This window comes from Colletotrichum godetiae (assembly GCF_030913485.1).
Source record: "Colletotrichum godetiae strain CBS 193.32 chromosome Unknown BDP55scaffold_17, whole genome shotgun sequence".
NCBI classification, from domain to species: Eukaryota; Fungi; Ascomycota; class Sordariomycetes; order Glomerellales; family Glomerellaceae; genus Colletotrichum; species Colletotrichum godetiae.
This window is the reverse complement of record NW_026851265.1, coordinates 444645-462982: the sequence shown is the minus strand read 5'-3', so window position 1 is coordinate 462982 and position 18338 is coordinate 444645. Positions and strand designations below refer to the sequence as shown.

Here is an 18338-nt window from a genome sequence, read left to right as displayed (position 1 = left end):
AAGGGAATTGCAGCAGGCGAGAAGCAGTGTTGTGGGGCGAGTGGGGACCCGCTCAGGACTGCTCCACAGTGTCCACTTCCCCAGACGCTGTAATTCTGGGGAAGAGGCAGCGCTAAACCCTTCCAACATACGAGCACGCTGCACAGAGAAGTGCCCCCCCCCTTCTCCTTCTTACGAATGGCGCGCTGAAGCAGTACCTATCCAGTCCCTTTTTCGCCCCCCCCTCAGTGGGCACGATACCCGTCGGCAGCCAGCACATCGCGGTCGGTCCACCCTGCAGAATCTCTTCCTCGACGACTGTCCTTACAATTGATCCTAATTGAAGCGAGAAACCTTTAGAGTTTGGGAGAGTTTCTCTTATCGGCGAATGCATCCTGCATCACTATCGTATCTATTCTCCTCCAAACCCCAACTACATAGTCCCCTTTCGACTAGAATTAGCCATCAAAGGCGGCGACGCCAGGCACACGACCAACACCAGAGCTGAGGTGGGAGTATCTGGGGGAAGGAGACGGTACTTGGTGCAAGGTACCCGACAGTGGGCCCGGATATGCACCGGTACTCCCGGAACATGTAGCTCCTCCGTCTCGTCCTCTGAGATCTACCTACCTCACAGAATACGGCTGGTGCGCAACCCCCCCCCCCCCCCCCCCCCCCAGCCCTCGTACCGAATCGGGTCAAGCGGCGCAGTCCCCTTCCTGCCCTTGGCTTTCCCACCATCCCCTGCCGGGCCTGCCAGCCTGGGGAAGCTCCGCTCACGATGTCCAAAACGGCTTGGCTTCTACTTAAGGTACGGATGCGATAAGCCTTCCTTATCCAGTCTGCCCCCATCCCATGCCACCTGCATGTGCATGTGAGTGCCTGGCAACTTGCTTCTCGATGCCTAACCAACATCTATGTCTCTCAATCCAACGTCGTGTCTCGCTGTTGCCCACCAAAGTATCACGGGCGACATCAATTCCCTCAGTTTCAGACCATCGTCATGATTCCATGAAAGCTAACATTCAATGGCAGCGCAGGCCACAGTCCAGCCCCCTACGGTCCACACCTCCCAGAGACCAGTCTGGGAAGCCAGCGTCGAGCTTGACCAATTCTAATCATGGAAACCCAGAAACAAACTACATGCCAAGGATGAAAGGTATAAGAACGAAACCACAAAAAAGAGTATTCCTCGGGGGGGTATCCGGCAGCAAATGGACATCCGCACTCCTCATTTCGGGGAGACCGCCATCCTGCCTTATCCCAAGGTAGGCATGCAAATAAAGCTCCCAGGCATCAGCTTATCGCAATCCAAACCCTCATTCGCCTTGAGCAAATCCTCAATCGTCATCTTCTGGCCCTCGGCAATAGCCCAACATGTATTCCCAATCTCAATCTTGTACGGCACCGCCAGCCCGCCGCACTGCGGCACCGCAGCCTCCTCCTCCTCGGCCCCGCCCGTCGACGACGGCGTGCGATACAGCCACCACGTCAAAACGAGCAGGAAAAGCCCAATGAGCACGAAAAAGTTGAGCAACGGCCTCATCTCATGCCTCCACCCTTTTCTATCCTCCCACGGGTTCCGTCGTCGGTTAAGCTCGCCGCCCGGCATAAAGGGCTCAGCTTCTTCGGTGGCTACGCCGGCGCCGGCGGCGGATGAGGCGCCCGAGACTTGGGTGAGCTGGCCGTATTGAGCGCCGGGCGCGCCTTCCCAGTAGCTTCCGTCTGCGTCTTTGAAGGTGTAGACTTGGGTGTCGGCGTCGTAGCCTACGCGGCGCATGCCGTGGGGGAGACGTTCCTCGTCTGTGTCGAGATGGGAGTAGCGTGACATTTTTGGTGGTGATGCCTTCTAAGGTCGGTATGGGTATTGAAAGAGTGAGACAGGCCGGAGTGTCGGGTTGACAAGGGGGAATCGATCAGTGAGTATATATTGGGCAGGTGGTATTTAGAGTTGTCAAAACGTCGTTTCGGTCGGGGGATAAAAAAATAAGAAAGAACTGGATTGTAATATGGAAATAGGAATGGGCAGCGAACGGCACCCGTACAGTAGGACGGAGGATGGAGGCAGCTCAGGGGCTGATGATCCCATTTGAGGCTGTGCAACCGCGTCATCGTCCCGATTACCGTCTTATGTCATCAGGCCCTCAGGGTCCGAGTGTGGCGCCAAGCTGTCCCCGCAAACTGGGCCGTGCACCTTCCCGTGTTTCCGTGTCAACCGACACCTACCTTGAGCTTCACGCGTTTCCTTGAATACCTTCATTCGCGTCGGAGTGCTGTCAACGACGAACTTTTATAGAATTTTGTAGGAAAGGCCGAAGCAATGACGAAGCGACGAGTCGGTCAGTCTGGTTTGTTGACTTAACTATACTTGGACTACGAAAACAAGCCACATTCGAGACCATGCACAATTGGTTCACCTAAATCCAAGCTCTATCGAAACTTAAAAAAGACCCCCCCCCCTCCCTCCGGGCTGATTTGGGGGCTAATCTCTTGGTGCTCATGCTGGTATCGTATGCGGACTCGACCTCGTAGCTTGTCGTCGAGTAGGCTCTGGGCGTAATTGATTGTCGACCCTAACCACTCCACCACCCAGCCAGTTTGACCCGACCCGTCGACCTAGACGGGCGCCTGCTGGCTGGTGACAGGAATTGGTTTGAAGGGGGTTATTTGGCCTTCTCGTGTATTCTGGTCGAGTGCGTATTCAGTAGCTATTCAGGTGGTGGGGAAAGTAATCGGATGGAGTTGGTAAGTGAGGTACCAAGACCGCCTTGCTCTTTACAACACATCTAGAAAATGAACAGACGCCCATGATGAATCAGAAAGGATAGCAGTGATTGACATCAAGTAATGAACCGCAGGTGTAGTCACATAGGCACGCCATCTTATGACCACTTAGTCATTCGTCCCCAGTTGCTAAGTGACAAGCGAAGGTGAGGAGATGTAAGTGTCCTTCCTCCAATATAGGAATACGCAGTTAGGTATGTTAGATGCAGGAATGAGAAATCGGCGTCATTTGGTGTTATAGACGTTGAATTCTGGGTTCCCCATTACGCCTACCGACCTTGTGCCTAATCAGATTCAATCAAGCAAGGATATGTAATTTCCGACTTACTGAGCCTGACCCGATAAACAAGTACAAAAGTATATACAACTATTGACCTTTTGGTTTGAAAGTCAGGAATCTCAGCTTATAAACTAACAGCAACGATACTCTATGCTCGCAATTGAGTCTTTTTGGAGAAGACCATCAGAGTAGAGCTCGGCGTGGCCAATGTCCGTCAGCGGGGTTAACGCCGGCGAATGTGTTCGAATGCGGGTTGCGGCGGACGACGCTCCGCCGTTGCAGCCCCATACGTCGAGGCGGAACTTACACCAAGAATGGCAACCTGCCTCAATCTTGTTTTTTCTTCATTTTGTTTTTCCTTTTTTTTTTTTTTTTTTCCGGCATGAACTAGGTCACAATGTCTCGCCACTAACCTCGCTATCCCTTCTCATCACACACAATGATTTAATCAAGTTATTATGGTAGCTGTTGGGAAGGCTGGTAATTGCTCACTTCACCACTTACAATTTGAGATAACCGCGTGGTGGATCGACGGGATTCGCAACCGTAGATCGTGGGTGTCTGGTTGCCGGTAGTCCCGTCTGGAGCATCCACGATACCCTTTCAAAGCATGCAATACGACGCAGAAACCAAGTCGTACCGGCCCCGTCGGCCCACCCCTTCACCAGAGCTGAACTGAATCCTACATCTGTCTGCTCGTTCCTGCGGCCCTGCCCCTCCACATCGTCCCCTTCCTGGATATCCATCCCCTCGATTTGCGGAGCAAACTAGTCCATAGTCGATCCAGGGACCCAGGCCCCATCAGACCTGGCTACATCCGCCCGTGTTCCCGAGACGCCATTGATGGAATTTCCAAAAAGTCTTAGCATGACAAGCCTTTTTCAAAGAGGGGAGCCATGGAAGACGTCGATCCGGCGAGGCGGTTCCGGATATTGACAGCTCTGTCGAAGCGGAGATGAGTTCTGAACCCTCTTGAATACAAATATGGGTGGCCATCCCACCGGTTTGATCACAAGAAGAAATACCAGCCTTTCTCTTCACAACCACCACACATCATCGACAGAACCTTCAAGATGAAGTCCGCAGTCGCTGGTGCGCTCGCCCTCGCGGCCGCCGTCTCTGCACAGGCGCCCTTGTACGGGCAATGCGGTGGCCAAGGATGGACCGGGGCAACAACCTGCGCCGCCGGGTCCGTCTGCACGTATAGCAACCAGTGGTACTCGCAATGTCTTCCCGGTATGTCTCCCCAATGCCTCGGCTATAAAAGCACACAAAGACTAACCAATATCATCAGGCTCCGCCGTGACGACGACCTCCCGCTCCAGTACCCTCGCGACCTCGACCCGCGCGGCAACCACCTCGTCCGTCGCCGCGACGTCCCGGACATCTTCGGCCACGACCCCGCCCAGCACAGGCTTCCCCAAGGCCGTCGGCACCAAGTTTAGCATCGACGGCGTGGCGAAGTACTACCCCGGGACCAACTGCTACTGGTGCAGTTTCCTCACCAACGCGGCCGACGTGGACCTTGTCCTGGGCCATCTCAAGACTTCTGGTCTCCGGATTCTTCGTATTTGGGGTTTCAACGACGTTAACACGATCCCCCAGTATGACAACTGTATGAGGCAATCCTAGCCTTTGTGAGGTTGTGTCTGTAAGATGCTAATGATTGAGTAGGGTTCCAATACCTGAGTGCGTCGGGTTCGCAAATCAACACGGGCGAAAACGGCCTCGGACGCCTGGATACCGTCGTCGCCTCTGCTGAGAAGAACGGCATCAAGCTAATCATCAACTTTGTCAACAACTGGTGAGTTCTGACCAAGCATCCCCCCACTCCCCTTATTCAGATTCCATCATCTGACGTAGTCCCAGGAACGACTACGGCGGAATCAACGCCTACGTCAACGCCTTCGGAGGCGACCACAACGGCTGGTACACCAACACGGCGGCCCAGACGCAGTACCTCAAGTATGTTCAGACCGTAGTCAACCGCTACAAGGCGTCCCCCGCCATCTTCGCGTGGGAGCTGGCCAACGAGCCCCGCTGCCAGGGCTGCGCTACCTCCGTCATCTACAACTGGGCGAAGACCACGTCCGCCTACGTCAAGTCCCTCGACCCCAACCACATGGTGACGCTCGGTGACGAGGGTATGGGTCTGCCTGGTGACACGTCCTACCCTTACCAGTACGGTGAGGGAACGGACTGGGTTGGTCTGTTGAACATTACTACCTTGTACGTTGGCCCCCCTTGAACTTGGTCTCCGTGGTGGTGTCCTGTGATGCTAATGTCTGATTTTTGTTTTAGGGACTTTGGAACGTTCCACTTCTACCCCAACTCATGTAAGTCTGCTCGCGATAATGAGCCACAAGTGAGAGGCCACTGACAACCTATAGGGAGCGTTGGATACGATACTGGTGCCAAGTGGGTGGCTGACCACGCAAAGGCCTGCGTTGCCGCGAACAAGCCTTGCTTCTTTGAAGAATGTAAGTCGCAGACCAGACACAGCAATCTCACAGGAAAAAGTAGGAGGAATACTGACTAAAGCCTTCAAATGATAGACGGCGCGCCCTCCGACCACTGCACGATCGAGAGACCATGGCAAATCGCCTCCGTCGCTACCGCGGGCATGGCTGGCGACGCTTTCTGGCAGCTTGGAGACACGATTAGCACCGGCCAGTCGCACAATGACGGCAATACCATTTACTATGGTACCGATGAGTGGACTTGCTTGGTCACCAACCACGTTGCCGAAAGCAATTAAACATGTCCACTGGTGTGTCCCGTGTGAGGATGTGGTGCTTGGTCTTGATGTCAGAGATGCTGTCGTCTGACTGAACCCGTAAATAGCCCTTCGATTCGATGTATATATTGAGCCAAGAACTTGAGAAAACTGCACAACTTTTAATGAGTGAAGCTGCGCCACTGAATGGAACATTACTGCTTGTGTTCCAAGAATGAGGCTTCCGATCGGAGTGATTTAACTTGCCACACGCAAGAGCACATCCCCATTTGGGAGTCAGAACGAATAGATGTAAGTATTAGAAGTCTTACATCGGAAGACCCTTGAACTAATACCAACATGGAAACATCGCACCAAGTCCCTCTCAACAGCTAGTAACCCCTCAAACAACTAAGTCTCCCTGATACTGCTCCTCAACAGATCCTTCTCGACAATAACACTCTTCCACGAAACCAACTCAGAGACATCCCAATTCACCAACACCATCCGCCCATTCAGAAACGCCGCCTCCTCCGAAGCACTCCAAACCACAAAGTCCCCCGCTAGTCTCTCATCCGCCAATTTCCTTTTCAACCCAGACTTGGTCAATAGAGCCGTCTGCACCGCGCCAGGATGAAGGGAGACGACGCGCGCCTCGGACACCGGGACGTCATCCGTAACGACTTCCGCTAAACGGAGCATCGCGGCCTTGCTTGCACCGTAGCTGCTCATACCGGGGATATGAAACTCGTACGCCGCTTTCGTGTTGATGTTGATTACCACGCCCGGTTTCTCGCCATCCGCTCCGGCCTTGAGGCCCCTCCGGTGGCGGAGATATGTTTGCGTCATAAGCGCCGTGCCAAATACATTCGTCGTGAAGCCCTGCCACCAGTCGTTCAAATCTGCGTCGACGAAGCTCATCGGCTCGGAGAGGTACCCGGCATTGTTCACGAGGACGTCGGGGGAGCGGTCTAGGCTTGCAAAAAGAGAGGCTACGTTTACTGGGGAGGAGACGCTGCCTACGTGGAGGGAGACTTCTAGATGGGGGAAATCTGCGCGGAGGGCGGCTGATGTTTTCTGGAGAGTGGACTCGGTGCGGCCGGTGAGGATGAGTTTCGCGGCGTTGGCTTGGGCGAAGCTGCGAGCTGTGGATGCGCCTATGCCGGACCCGGCTCCGGTTATGAGGACTGTTTTGTTCGTGAATTGTGTTTGGAGGAGGTGGGGGGAGAGGTCTAGGTAGGGTTCGTAGTGTTCTGTTCTTATGAGGGATGCCATGGTGATGGAGCGACTTTCTGATGTGGCTTTCTACGACTTCCACGCATGAGAGAAACTACTTCAAGGAAGGAACTGAAAGTACGTGTACTCATCTCACTTGACGTTGACTGAAAGTAGTGGCTTACCAAGCACGATAGCTACATCCTAGAACCCTCAGAACAGCACATCGTGGGATAAGTCACTACGGAAAGAACGTCAAAGCGGCACTTTCAGAAGCCTAAGACTGTAGCTTTCGGACTGTCGGGAGGTAAGCGGCAATTCGGTTAGAGTAAGATGGCATTCGAGACTTTGCAGGATGACCGGCGCCGAGGTTGAGGAAGTCCGAAAGGAGGTCCGTGTAGGTGAAGCTCTTTCACGCGTCGAGATGAGTTTATTTCAAACTCAAAACAACTTGGGATGAAATCCGGGCCGTTGGGGAAAATCCAAAGTGCTTCAGCCCGGGCGCCGTAAGATCTATAGAGCGATCGCCCGGCTGGCTGTTTTATTCCCTGGTGTCTCAAACGAGTTGATATCCCACAGAACAAGTCTAGCGAAGGAGCATATTACAGGATAAAAATTGACGAGCCTTGTAATTTTGCTTCAATTACCGGTCAAATTTCTAGGATTTCAATGTCTGTGAAATCTGAAGGGTCCAGCACTGGTTCACTTTGTCCGAACGAATAGATTCCGTACATGACGCCGCAGAACGCCCCTCCTACTGGAGGGAAGACAGTCAATGCCTCTGATTTGAAAATCTTGGTCGTCGTAACCCCATCAACTGAGAGATTCATCTCGTAGTCGGAGGAATTGGCGGTAATTGACAGTTTTACCGGTTGATCTAAGTCAAGGGCAGGTCTTCCAGAATCCAACAAAGGTTGCGTCACCTTTGATCATTAGAAAGAGTCCCGAAAGCAATCAGGTGGCCAATCACGTACTTTGAGCTTGTTGACCTTGCCCGTAGGCTCCCTCGTGATGATTGTAGGGACGGCGGGTCCTCTGTCTTCCTGTTGAACAGCACCAATGCCAATTGTGGCGTAAGAGTACTGACTCCACCAGACCGTGATGCCGGATTCATACCCTACCCGGCTGGGTTTGAAGAGCATTGTAGCCCTGAAAGTCTCGCTGTACGAAGTCTGTTTTCTCAAGATCATCGCGGGCGATTCGGGACTATTGAGATCGAAGCAGTTCCCGTAGAGCCTCAGGTAGCCGGGACGTTCTGTCAGGCTATGGCAGGGCTTGATGGGCGTATCTAGAAAGGCAAAATCAGCTTCAGCACTGAAAGCAGTGCTTCAAATCCTCAAACTCACTCTTGTGATACCAGCCAATCTCCAGAGAGGATTTGGAAAGATCCGCCTTCCACTTGATCCCGTCAGCACCCGCAACGGCGGCCTTCTGTACCGCTTCTCTGCCGACGGTTTGGAGTGTAATATTGCGACCCTTGTTGAAAACGGGCCAGTCGTCCACCCAGTCAACCTGCACCAAAAACGTCTCCCGACCCATCTGCGGCTCGAGATACTCCTCTCCAACCTTCACGGGCCGGACGCCGAGCAGCACGGCCCACCATCTCCCACTACCATCATCAAAAACGTCACAGTGGCCGGTCCTCTGCACCTCCTCCTCGGGCCCATTATACCACAAAGCCTTGCACTGCCCCTCCCACGGCCCGTAGGGACCCGCCTGGCTTCTGAAAACCCACTCTTGGTGGCCGGCTTCTGTGCCACCTTCGGCGGTGAAGAGGTAGTAGTACTTTCCCTTGCGGATGATGTGAGATCCTTCTGCGATTCCGTGTGGGGATTCACGGATCACTTGTGGCGGGGTGAGCGTTCTGCCTGTGGAAACGTCTATTTCTGAAATATGGATGGCAAAGTCTTTTAGTTTGAGGCCGGGGGTTCGCTTTCCCATGCGGACTGTTGTTGAGAGGTAGACCTTTCCATCGTTGTCCCAGAAGAGCTGTAATTGTGATTAGCCGTAGTCATGTATGGTTCTAACAAGCTACTCACGTCTTGATCGAATCCGGGATTGTCAAAGTACACGGGATCTGACCAGGAGTTCTCATCCCAGATATTGTCCGTCCAAACATAAAATCCCCGAGGAAAGATGCGCTCCTATAAATACACATGAATATTGTCTCATAATTAAAAGCATGGTCTTTACCCACATCACTCGTCGGTCGATATCTTTGAAACAGCCCGTTGGCGAGATACCATCGCTTCTCCTGGGATCGATAGCGCAGCGTGCTCGCCCAGCTCCCGGCACCAGGCTCGACGGTCCTCAGCTCAATCTGGCTTCTGCGCGTGAGTGCGTGTCCGATGAGCTTCCAGTTGACGAGGTCCGTTGAAGTGTATATCGCGCAGCCTGGGAAGAATTCAAAGGTGGAGGTAGAGAGGAAATAGGTCGTCGGGGTTGACTCTGTTGCTGGCACTACACACACTGTTGGGTCTGGGTTGAAGCCCGGGATTATGGGGTTGAGGAAGATTGGTCCATCCTCACGAGAGGCCATCTTGACGATCTCTAATGAAAATGGGTGTATATCCAAGGTAGGATGACAGTGCCAATAATAGAGTTGTAGTTGGTTGGAGACTTCTTGGAAGTTGGCCTCATGTGAAAGCTTTCCAGCCAACAGTCTATTGGTGCTCGTCGGTGCTCGCCGGCGGTTGAGCTCGGCTTAAGTTTCTCCAGCAATCACAGATCGTCCCCGGCCGGAGGATGCGATCTCCACTTGAGAGGTGGAGTCCTTCGCCGCCGCTTGACACGGCCGATGGTGCCGATGACGGGATACGAACCACCGGAGGTTAGTAACCGAAGGCCGCGGCCGCAACGTAGCACTGACAGATTGACATCAAGGAGTATGCAAGCGACTCTTTCAAACGAGAGCAGATGAAACTCCTTCTCCGCCTCTGAATTGCATCCGAGTTAGGAGATGAAACGGGACAGCCCGTACAAAGCTACTTTACTATTGTGGTTCACACCCTTGCATTTTGCTTTTGCACACAACCACACAAACACAGACTAACACCAACACTAAAGTCATCTGAAGTGGCACAACCCGTTCACATTGTATCCTTTTGCGCAGTCCCAACGGTCGTCAACCACTTCGCCTTGCGAATACAGAAAAACTCCAACTTTGGCTTCCACAGCTCAACACCCTCACCCTCCACGCCCTGCACGTCATCCATCGTCCCGGACGTGACGGCAATCCGGCCGGGGTCCTTGTCGCTGACGACGAACAGCGAAGAGCCGCAGTCGCCGCAGAACGAGCGGGCCAGCGAGTTGCCCGAGTTGGACGTCCCGGCCTTGTAGACTTTGATTTTCTTCTCTGGGTCGTCGACGGAGAGGTTCTGTAATTATTTAGCTATGTTAGTAACTAAACATGTGATCTTGTAGGGACGGGTGAAGCGGGTGCCGTACCTTTGTCTCGACTAAGCTGTTCGCGCCAAAGGACGAACCCGTAAACTTGCGGCAGCTGTTGCAGTGGCAGACGACTCCGAAACCGAAGCCGCCGGCGACGGTGTACTTGACGGAGCCGCAGAGGCAGCTGCCGGTAACATTTGTTGGTGTCTGATCGGTCATTGTGATTGACTATCTGGAATATGATTGAGTACGGGCGTTTGATGGCGAAATAATTGAGGCAAATGCCGTGATGCGGAATTTCAGTTTTACTGTAAACTCAATTATCTTCTCCTAGCGTGTGAAATGGCAGGGCACAAAACGGTCGAATGTGCTAGATCCATCTCGCTTCATCCATCCATCTCACCGCTGGGTACAATCTCGCCCACAGATCTGTCCCGTCCCGCAGGCCGCCTTTTCATGCAAGTAAGCGCCGCCAGCTGTCGTTGATCTTCCAAAGTGCGACGCCTCAGCCATGATGGGAACAAATGCAAGGTGGTATGTGACCATCGTGAGACACAAAATGAGGGGAAAGAAATAAGGCACCGAATGCATCAATCCGAAAAAGGGAAAATGAGGTAGCGCAAGCAGTGTGCCGAGATAACATCAAAAGCGGCCTGCTGGCTCAGCTTATCCCGTACTATTCCCCAATCGAGACATGGTCCAAAATCTCAGTAAGTCCTCAGCCGTGGCTGAATTGAGGGCATGTCAGTGGTTCAAAGGTCCGATCTAGAGGCTTCAATCCCCTCACATCTCTGCCTCACATTCACCATGCTCAGCTGAGAATCATAAGCTGAATATCATGGCCTCTGAAACATCGAAGCTGCCATCCGCTCCGAAGAGACGGGCGAGACTCCAAAAGTCGTGCACCGAGTGTCAGAGGAGGAAGCAGAAGGTGAGTTGTTGATCAAAGGCCCATTACACATCAACACCAATCCACCCGCCATGTAACGGTATCACATGTCCAAGAACGAACAGAACCTGGTCACTTCAATTTCATCGAGTTCACGCAAGACTAAAGAATGGACATGTTGTAGTGCATAATCCGGCAGCCTGACGCGCAGTGCGTCAACTGCTCGAGGCGGTTCCCGCCCGTGGAGTGTACCATTGTCCAACTCGGACCATGTATCCCGAAGCCGGTGTACGAGACACAAGTCCTCAACTTTGAGCTGTCCTCGCTTCCCTCGAGATCGGGGAAGCAGACAGCGGTGCCTTTCCACGGTCCCTGCGCCGCCTCGTTACCCGGCATCGCGTCCCTGGACTTACTCGGTAGACTGCCCGTCCGAAATCGCTACAGGAGAGAGCCAAAGTCGAGATGCTGCGCGAGCCATGATCACGCACGCCTTGGGGGAGACTGCTGCGAGGACAATCGAGAAGAGGAGAGGGCCGTGTCGAAGGGCAGGACTCGCGCCAACCTGTTTCTCGATGGAGACGGTGACCCCCTGGCCTTCTTCCACAATAGTATTGCATCCATCGGTGGCATCCTCACTGAAGTTACGACCCTTCACGGCATGCCGCTCCCTGAAGGGCCCAGAACGACGGAGCTTATACATTTCTGTAAGATCATTAGTGCCACCGTCCTTGAAGCATCGGTAGCTGACGAGTTCGCCCGTAGACGTTCAGTTCGTCGCACCCAATATGGTGTCGATTGATGGCCAGAGCCAGCCGCCTGTGTTCCTCACGGAGGTCTTACCGTGGATGCTGCAATCCCCTCTGTTTCCCAACATTGGCATTCTCATGTCCTCGATGACCCAGTCACTCGAGCGAGGGGTGGAAGTCGCAAAGAGCCCCGAGTCGCTCGCCCTCAAGTCATGGGTGCTGTCAATGATTGCGGACTACATGCGGCGACCATTTGATGCGATCGCAACTGAGATGGTCCGGTGCATTGTGAATTTGGTCGTTATGGAGGTCAGCTCAACTTCTAGTCCCAAAGACATCTTCATCAACCACCCCCCAATGAAGAAACTGATTTCTCTCGCAGTGGTTTTGGGGTGCCGATGAAAGCATGTTTGCCCATATGAGAGGCATCAAACGCATGATTAAACTTCGCAAAGGCATGCGAGGGCTGGGAGACATTGTAGGAGAATCCATCCTGATTCTGTAAGTCCAAGTGAGTTCGTATCCAGTCATGTAAGTTCTTGCTGACACAAGATCAAAAAGAACCGATTATGAGATTGCCTGTGCCTTTGAGACGGATCTGTACTGGTTAGAAAACGACCCAGCTCGGGACGAGGAAATCCCCATCCCGACGACGTGGCCAGACTGCTACGACAGCCCTTTGATGGCGTCCGCACCGCGATTCGAGAGCATCGCAGAGAAGCTCGGCATCTGCGCCGCGACGGCCAAGATCCTGGACGACGTGCGGTTCCTCACGGAGTCCGTCACATCGGCATCGGCGTCGGGGGCGAGCAAATCAAAGATTCGATCAACCGCATCGTGGCTGTACGACAAGCTGCGGGAGAAAGGCACAGCAGCAGCGGCGGCGGCAGCAGCAGCAGCAACGGGACCCACACAAGTCGCCTCCTCATGCTCCTCCGAAAAGGAACGGATCCTCGAGACCGTCAGGATCGCCGCCGTGATTTACAGCTGGTCCATCAAGTCTCTACGACCGATTTCACTGTTCGACGACGCCGAGATGCTCCGCGCGGCGTACGCCAGCCTGACGAGCGTGAGCATGACGACGTGGAAGGGGATACCGGGGGTGTTCTTGTGGGTGATGCTGGTGGCGGCCCCGAACGCGGCGGCCGATGCCAAGGGGCGGTTTGTGAGAAGAAAGATGGCCGTGACGGGGCTGTCGATCGGGTTCGAGGACTTTGCGCTGGGGATTTCGTACCTCAAGGCGTTTTGGGGCGTGCAGCGGTGGATCGCCAGGGAAGGGGGCGGCGAGGGCGAGGGCGAGGGCGTGGGTGAGGGCGCCGGTGTGCGGAGGCACGAGAGGCTGGAGGATAAGTGGTCTTTTGGGTCTTGGCCGGGAGTGTCGGTATAGTCCACGAGAGTCACGAGAGCATCAAACCCTCGCAGGCTTGCGCGTTGTGTTGTTCGGGCCCCCGGGGTGCTGGGTTGCGGACTTGCGGTAGGAGATAGCCTACGGGATATCCTTACGGAGCCGAGCACGGAATAGGGGCAGGAGGGCAGAGAGGGGCGAGCAGATCCTGCGGCGTCACGAAGACATCAGGTGCTTTGATTGTCTGACATTGTGTGTGCTGGGTTTGCTGACCGATCTTTGGGTTTTGCTTCTTCATTCTTGTTGGGTTCCAGTTTGTTGGTGGCGCAGACAGAGATACATGTACATCATAGATGATCACATAAGGCAAATAGTTTGATGCTCATTCTGGGCTCTGCCACTCTTGGTATCAGTGAGTGACTGGTGGTGGCGTGGCATGGACTCATAGAGTAGGGATGAGGAGGGGATGAAGGAGGGACGAGAAAGGGATGAGCATCTCGGATTTCCTAAAGGAGCAATCCGGTGGACCGGGACCGCATGCGCAAAGCAACACTGCACTCCGCATTTCTCCCCCGGACGCAGCTGTCTCCCCCACCGCTCGAAACCTTCTACCTTTCCCTATTCGTCTTTGTCTGGTTGACATGCGCAGTCCATGTGTCTAGCGTGCTAGCGTAGTAGTGGCACGAGTGGCTATCTGGATGTATACCGACGTGTAGGTTTCCGCAGCCAAGGTAAGGTTACTCAGGTATCTCTCTGTTCATGATGGTCTGGAACTCCCAGACAGGGATGATAATGGGGGTGGAGATGAGTTCTGGACCCTATTTCCAAATGGTGCAGTTCAGACCCAGTTTAGGTCCCTTGATTTTCTTGCTACATTCTTGCGAAGCTTCACGATACGACTCTGAGTCTCTGACAGTCTGACTCCTCTGACTCCTCGAGAAACAATATCCGCAGTTCCGTCCGAGTAGTGTGTTAGATGGAGTTTAGGAATGAGAAATGGAGCCAAGCCCCACGAAAGCCTTACCAAACTCCTTTCCAGAGATTCAAAGACTCAGAGGTTCAGAGCTCAGACATGTCGGGGGTGTATTGCAGCCCAACGGGTGGTAGTTGAATCAACCATTTTCCGTTTCATGCCAGTGAAAAGTTGAAAAAAGTGGTAAAGTGTGGTGGTGGTTCTTTCGGTAAACCAACCGATTTTCCGCACCGCGGGCAGCCGGTTGAGTTTCCGCCGCGCGGAGGGGTCCAAAGGTGGAGTATTCCCGATTGCCCGCCCCCATGTCCCCATGTCTCCATGTTCCCATGTTCTTACCCCAGCATAGACTAGACTCTCTCTCACGCGGGAGCGCATCCAACTGCTTTCCCGGAGCTTTTGGAAGCAGCTTCGAACCGGGGGGTGAGGACCACACTGGCACACAGAGAGACAGAGACACGGGAACACGGGGGCAAGGCGGGGGCGTTCCAATCTCTATTCTGAAATCTGACATCCCGCATGACCTGTCTCGGACATCGCAGACCCATCTTTGAAGGTTCTAGCCCTCGATGAGGTCTCGATGAGGGAGAGAAGTCTGGAGCCCGTTGCTGCACATGCTGTCCATGCTGCCCATGGTATGCAACGAAACGTACCCGCCGGCGTGGATGAACAAACCTTAGATTTTTGCAGGTCCCACAAAGAACTCCAACGAGCAGCAAAAACACAAGAAAAACAGTGGTGCCAGGGGTTCCGTTTCTAAGAAAAGATGAGGCGAAGGGAGCTTCGAGCTTGATACTGCGGATATTGCACACACACACACACACACACCTACACACACACACTAGACCCTAGATACACTGCAGTACCGACTTGGTAACTCGACGGCACACGAGCGAGCCCGACGTCTCGTCACCAGTCCATTTCCGGAACGGGCAGAGCGATACTTACGACCTAGTATAGACAATCCTAGACAGCTCATGATAACGCAAGCTCCCCATCAGTCCAATCCCATCCCCTTGTTCCTTCGCCCGCCTCGGCCGGCGCTAGCCATTTTGTTGCTAAACGGATGCCCATTGTGCTCGGGATTGCTGATCTTGATCTTGCCATGGGGGGGGGGGGGGGGGGGGGGGGGGGGGACATGGGCCAAGGGTCATGGCATGACGGGAAGAACTTAGACGGTGAGGGGAGAGGGGGGTGAGAGAGAAAGAGGCGTGGGAGGCAATGAGACGAGACGTGGGTTTGTGGTGGTGGGTGCGGGGAAGCTCAGCCCATTAGGAAAAGGGTGAAAGATAGAGCTCGACGATGTATAAGAGGACGACTTCACGATGGTGTCCTGACCTCTTAGTCTCTCTTCACTATCACACACACTTTTCATCATCATCACTACTCTCGTCTTATAGACAAAAAGCAAGCTCTACCAGTCCCATCGACTACCAACCATCAACACCTTTGGTCCAATACACCCTCCTATCTCGGTCCGTCTTAGTCTTAACTAGCCATCAACCACCTCCGTCATCAACCTACCTCCCACGGAACCAACCGCAGCATCTTGATACTTGAAGAAGAAGCCAACAAGAAGAAAGGCCTCCTCCCTCCCACACTCCAATCCCGGAAACCTATCCACACACACACACACAGACAAACACAGCAGAAATGTCTCCCGCAGCTCTCGTTGAAGCCAGCAGCAACATGTCACGGTACCTAACCCGCGTCCGGCCCCTCCGTCTCATTGGACCTCATCTGACCCAAAGGAAACTTCCCAGACTCGCAGTGCAACCCGTCGAAGCCCCCGTCGTGGCCCCCGCGAACCCCCTCGTCGCGCAGGAGAGGAGCTTTCACTCGACTCCCAAGTCCCTCGGCCTCGGCGCCACGACACCCCAGGTCGCTCGCGGCCTCCCCGAGTTCAGCCTCCAGGGCAAGGTCATTGTCGTCTCCGGTGGCGCGCGCGGACTCGGCCTCACCCAGGCTGAGGCTCTCCTCGAAGCTGGCGCAATAGGTAAACAAGCGATTCTACTTAACAACTCTCTCTCTCTCTCTCTCTCTCTCTCTCTCTCTCTCTCTATACATACCTCTTCCTTGGAGATACAAACTCTCTAGACGTGTTATACATCAATACAAAGCCAAAGACTAACACCGAACCCCTTAGTCCACGCAATCGATCGCCTCCCGACCCCCGACCCCGACTTTGAAAAGGTCGCCCTCCGCGCCACCGCCGAGCTCGGCACAAGCCTCTCCTACCACCAGGTCGACGTCCGTGATGTCGCCCAGCTCAACGACATCGTTGAGGGCATCGCCAACCAGCACGGCCGCATGGACGGCCTCATCGCCGCCGCGGGCATCCAGCAGGAGACCCCCGCGCTCGAGTACAAGGCCGAGGACGTCGACCGCATGATGGGCGTCAACGTCACGGGCTCCTTCATGACCGCCCAGGCCGTCGCGCGCCAGATGGTTCGCCTCGGCACCGGCGGCAGCATCGTCTTGATTGCCAGCATGAGCGGTACCGTTGCCAACAGGGGGTTGATCTGCCCGTAAGTCTTTTTTACCACATATACAGACTCCGCAAGTAGACAGTTGGAACTGACAAATTCTCCTTACAGCGCATACAACGCTTCCAAGGCCGCCGTTCTCCAGCTCGGTCGTAACTTGGCTGCCGAATGGGGCGCCCACGGCATCCGCGTCAACACCATCTCGCCCGGCTACATCGTCACCGCCATGGTCGAGGCGCTCTTCGAGACCTACCCGGAGCGCAAGATCGAGTGGCCCAAGCACAACATGCTCAACAGGCTCAGCCAGCCCGGCGAGTACCGTGGCGCCGCTGTGTTCCTGCTCAGCGACGCCAGCAGCTTCATGACGGGCAGCGACCTGCGCATCGATGGCGGGCACTGCGCCTGGTAAGATGCCGGAAGAGCAATGACTAGAAAAAGGAAAAAGCGAGTTTTGATGACTTTTCTTTTTAAAGTCTTTTTTGATGATTAGTCGTTAATTATTTTTCCAAAGACTATTGGAGGAGTTTGGGAGCTTTTTGGCGGTTTTCGTAGAGCAGAACACCTATAATTACATCTTTTTTATACATCCTTCATCTCTCTCACCAACAACTACTTTTTCCATATCTGAATTCCGCATCAAGCAGGCGACGTGATCCCAATCCGTCCCAACCTCGCCACAACCCCAGCCTTCAATTCCAGCCTCGCCTCAATCTCCGCGGGCGAGTATCCCCTCTCGCGCATCAGGTGCATCTGAATAATCGTCTTCAAATCCAGAAACTCCCTCCCGCCGCTACTGCTGCGTCCGAGCCCGTCAAACTCGGCGTCGGCCTCCTGCTGGAGCCGGCGCCGGGCTTCGAGGGTGCCGAGTGTTGCATTGCGGGAGGTGGAGGGGAATAACGGGCCGGGGTTCTGGATTAGATCGGCGTGAGGACTCGGGCCGGGGCCGGGATTGGCTGTTGATGTGGAGGAGAAGGTTGGGTTGGGCTGGACGATGCCCATTTGGCGGAGGCGCGAGGAGAATTCGGCGGTGACTTCGGGGTTTGTGGTGGTGGTGGTGGTGGTGGTGGTGTTGGCTGTGAGGTCTGGGTTGTGGTGGTCAGCTTTGGGGTCATGATTGATCAATAAGTCCGTATTTCAAAGGAGTGACTGACCTTCTGGTTTGAGTGTCGCCGTCTTCGCCTGTGACCGGGCCTGCGCGGGCTGCGTCGCAGGCGCAGCGGGAGCTGCTCTTGCAGCGGAGGATGGCGGTGGTACGGCGCCCGGGGCGCGGGTCGGGAATTTGCGCGCGGCACCTTGCGCGGCTTTTGAGGAGGATGAGCCCATTGTGTCGAAACTTGTTCGTGTGGTGGTGGGAAGGCGGACGGACGGGCGGGAGGGCGAAAGTCGAGGGGCAAACACGGGAGAATCGCTTGGGGAGAATTGGTGGGAAAGAGAGAAATGCGACCGAGGAAGCTCGAGATTGTTTGCGGCAAACGATGGAATTCTTATCGATAAGCATGGCAAGGGCCCATGACGCATCCATTCTGGGGTACGTATCG

At 54.4% G+C, this 18338-nt stretch overlaps 9 protein-coding genes across 9 annotated transcripts; 3 read left to right on the top strand and 6 right to left on the bottom strand.

Moving 5' to 3' along the window:
• Positions 1-1237: 1237 nt before the first annotated feature.
• BDP55DRAFT_631212 (LysM domain-containing protein) lies at positions 1238-1810 on the bottom strand (the record flags this gene model as incomplete). The annotated part of the gene is made up of 1 exon (XM_060572258.1): positions 1238-1810. One exon carries the CDS (start codon positions 1808-1810, stop codon positions 1238-1240), a length of 573 nt encoding a protein of 190 aa, XP_060430585.1.
• Positions 1811-4116: 2306 nt separating this feature from the next.
• On the top strand, positions 4117-5801 carry BDP55DRAFT_631211 (fungal cellulose binding domain-containing protein; the record flags this gene model as incomplete). Its single annotated transcript, XM_060572257.1, has 7 exons — positions 4117-4279; positions 4338-4658; positions 4718-4847; positions 4913-5272; positions 5345-5379; positions 5434-5523; positions 5599-5801. The coding sequence occupies 7 exons, from the start codon at positions 4117-4119 to the stop codon at positions 5799-5801; spliced, it is 1302 nt and encodes a 433-aa protein (XP_060430584.1).
• A 369-nt stretch (positions 5802-6170) lies between these two features.
• On the bottom strand, positions 6171-7034 carry BDP55DRAFT_693316 (uncharacterized protein; the record flags this gene model as incomplete). The annotated part of the gene is made up of 1 exon (XM_060577210.1): positions 6171-7034. The coding sequence occupies one exon, from the start codon at positions 7032-7034 to the stop codon at positions 6171-6173; it is 864 nt and encodes a 287-aa protein (XP_060430583.1).
• Positions 7035-7624: 590 nt separating this feature from the next.
• Positions 7625-9513, bottom strand: BDP55DRAFT_550569 (beta-xylosidase; the record flags this gene model as incomplete). Its single annotated transcript, XM_060569036.1, has 5 exons — positions 7625-7897; positions 7949-8262; positions 8321-8963; positions 9014-9118; positions 9172-9513. The coding sequence occupies 5 exons, from the start codon at positions 9511-9513 to the stop codon at positions 7625-7627; spliced, it is 1677 nt and encodes a 558-aa protein (XP_060430582.1).
• Positions 9514-10063: 550 nt separating this feature from the next.
• On the bottom strand, positions 10064-10583 carry BDP55DRAFT_727890 (glutathione-dependent formaldehyde-activating enzyme; the record flags this gene model as incomplete). Its single annotated transcript, XM_060579365.1, has 2 exons — positions 10064-10351; positions 10422-10583. The coding sequence occupies 2 exons, from the start codon at positions 10581-10583 to the stop codon at positions 10064-10066; spliced, it is 450 nt and encodes a 149-aa protein (XP_060430581.1).
• Positions 10584-11202: 619 nt separating this feature from the next.
• BDP55DRAFT_693314 (uncharacterized protein) lies at positions 11203-14249 on the top strand (the record flags this gene model as incomplete). The annotated part of the gene is made up of 6 exons (XM_060577209.1): positions 11203-11295; positions 11438-11957; positions 12016-12308; positions 12382-12500; positions 12561-13302; positions 14061-14249. The coding sequence occupies 6 exons, from the start codon at positions 11203-11205 to the stop codon at positions 14247-14249; spliced, it is 1956 nt and encodes a 651-aa protein (XP_060430580.1).
• Positions 14250-15686: 1437 nt separating this feature from the next.
• On the bottom strand, positions 15687-16011 carry BDP55DRAFT_661514 (uncharacterized protein). The gene is made up of 2 exons (XM_060574735.1): positions 15943-16011; positions 15687-15899 (listed from the first exon to the last, which is right to left on the bottom strand). The coding sequence occupies exons 1-2, from the start codon at positions 16003-16005 to the stop codon at positions 15807-15809; spliced, it is 156 nt and encodes a 51-aa protein (XP_060430579.1). The 5' UTR covers positions 16006-16011; the 3' UTR covers positions 15687-15806.
• BDP55DRAFT_741862 (short-chain dehydrogenase) lies at positions 16004-17559 on the top strand (the record flags this gene model as incomplete). Its single annotated transcript, XM_060580453.1, has 3 exons — positions 16004-16310; positions 16461-16842; positions 16912-17559. 3 exons carry the CDS (start codon positions 16004-16006, stop codon positions 17207-17209), a joined length of 987 nt encoding a protein of 328 aa, XP_060430578.1. The 3' UTR covers positions 17210-17559.
• Positions 17437-18123, bottom strand: BDP55DRAFT_727887 (uncharacterized protein; the record flags this gene model as incomplete). The annotated part of the gene is made up of 2 exons (XM_060579364.1): positions 17437-17882; positions 17952-18123. The coding sequence occupies 2 exons, from the start codon at positions 18121-18123 to the stop codon at positions 17437-17439; spliced, it is 618 nt and encodes a 205-aa protein (XP_060430577.1).
• Between the last annotated feature and the right edge of the window lie 215 nt (positions 18124-18338).

Excerpts from the sequence above, each read along its gene's own strand:
- BDP55DRAFT_661514 (XM_060574735.1), bottom strand. The coding sequence starts at position 16,005 with ATGTTGCTGCTGGCTTCAACGAGAGCTGCGGGAGACATTTCTGCTGTG. Across the intron at positions 15,900-15,942 it reads CTGTGTTTGTCTGTGTGTGT|GCCTTTCTTCTTGTTGGCTT; the intron begins GTGTGTGGATAG and ends GGGAGGGAGGAG.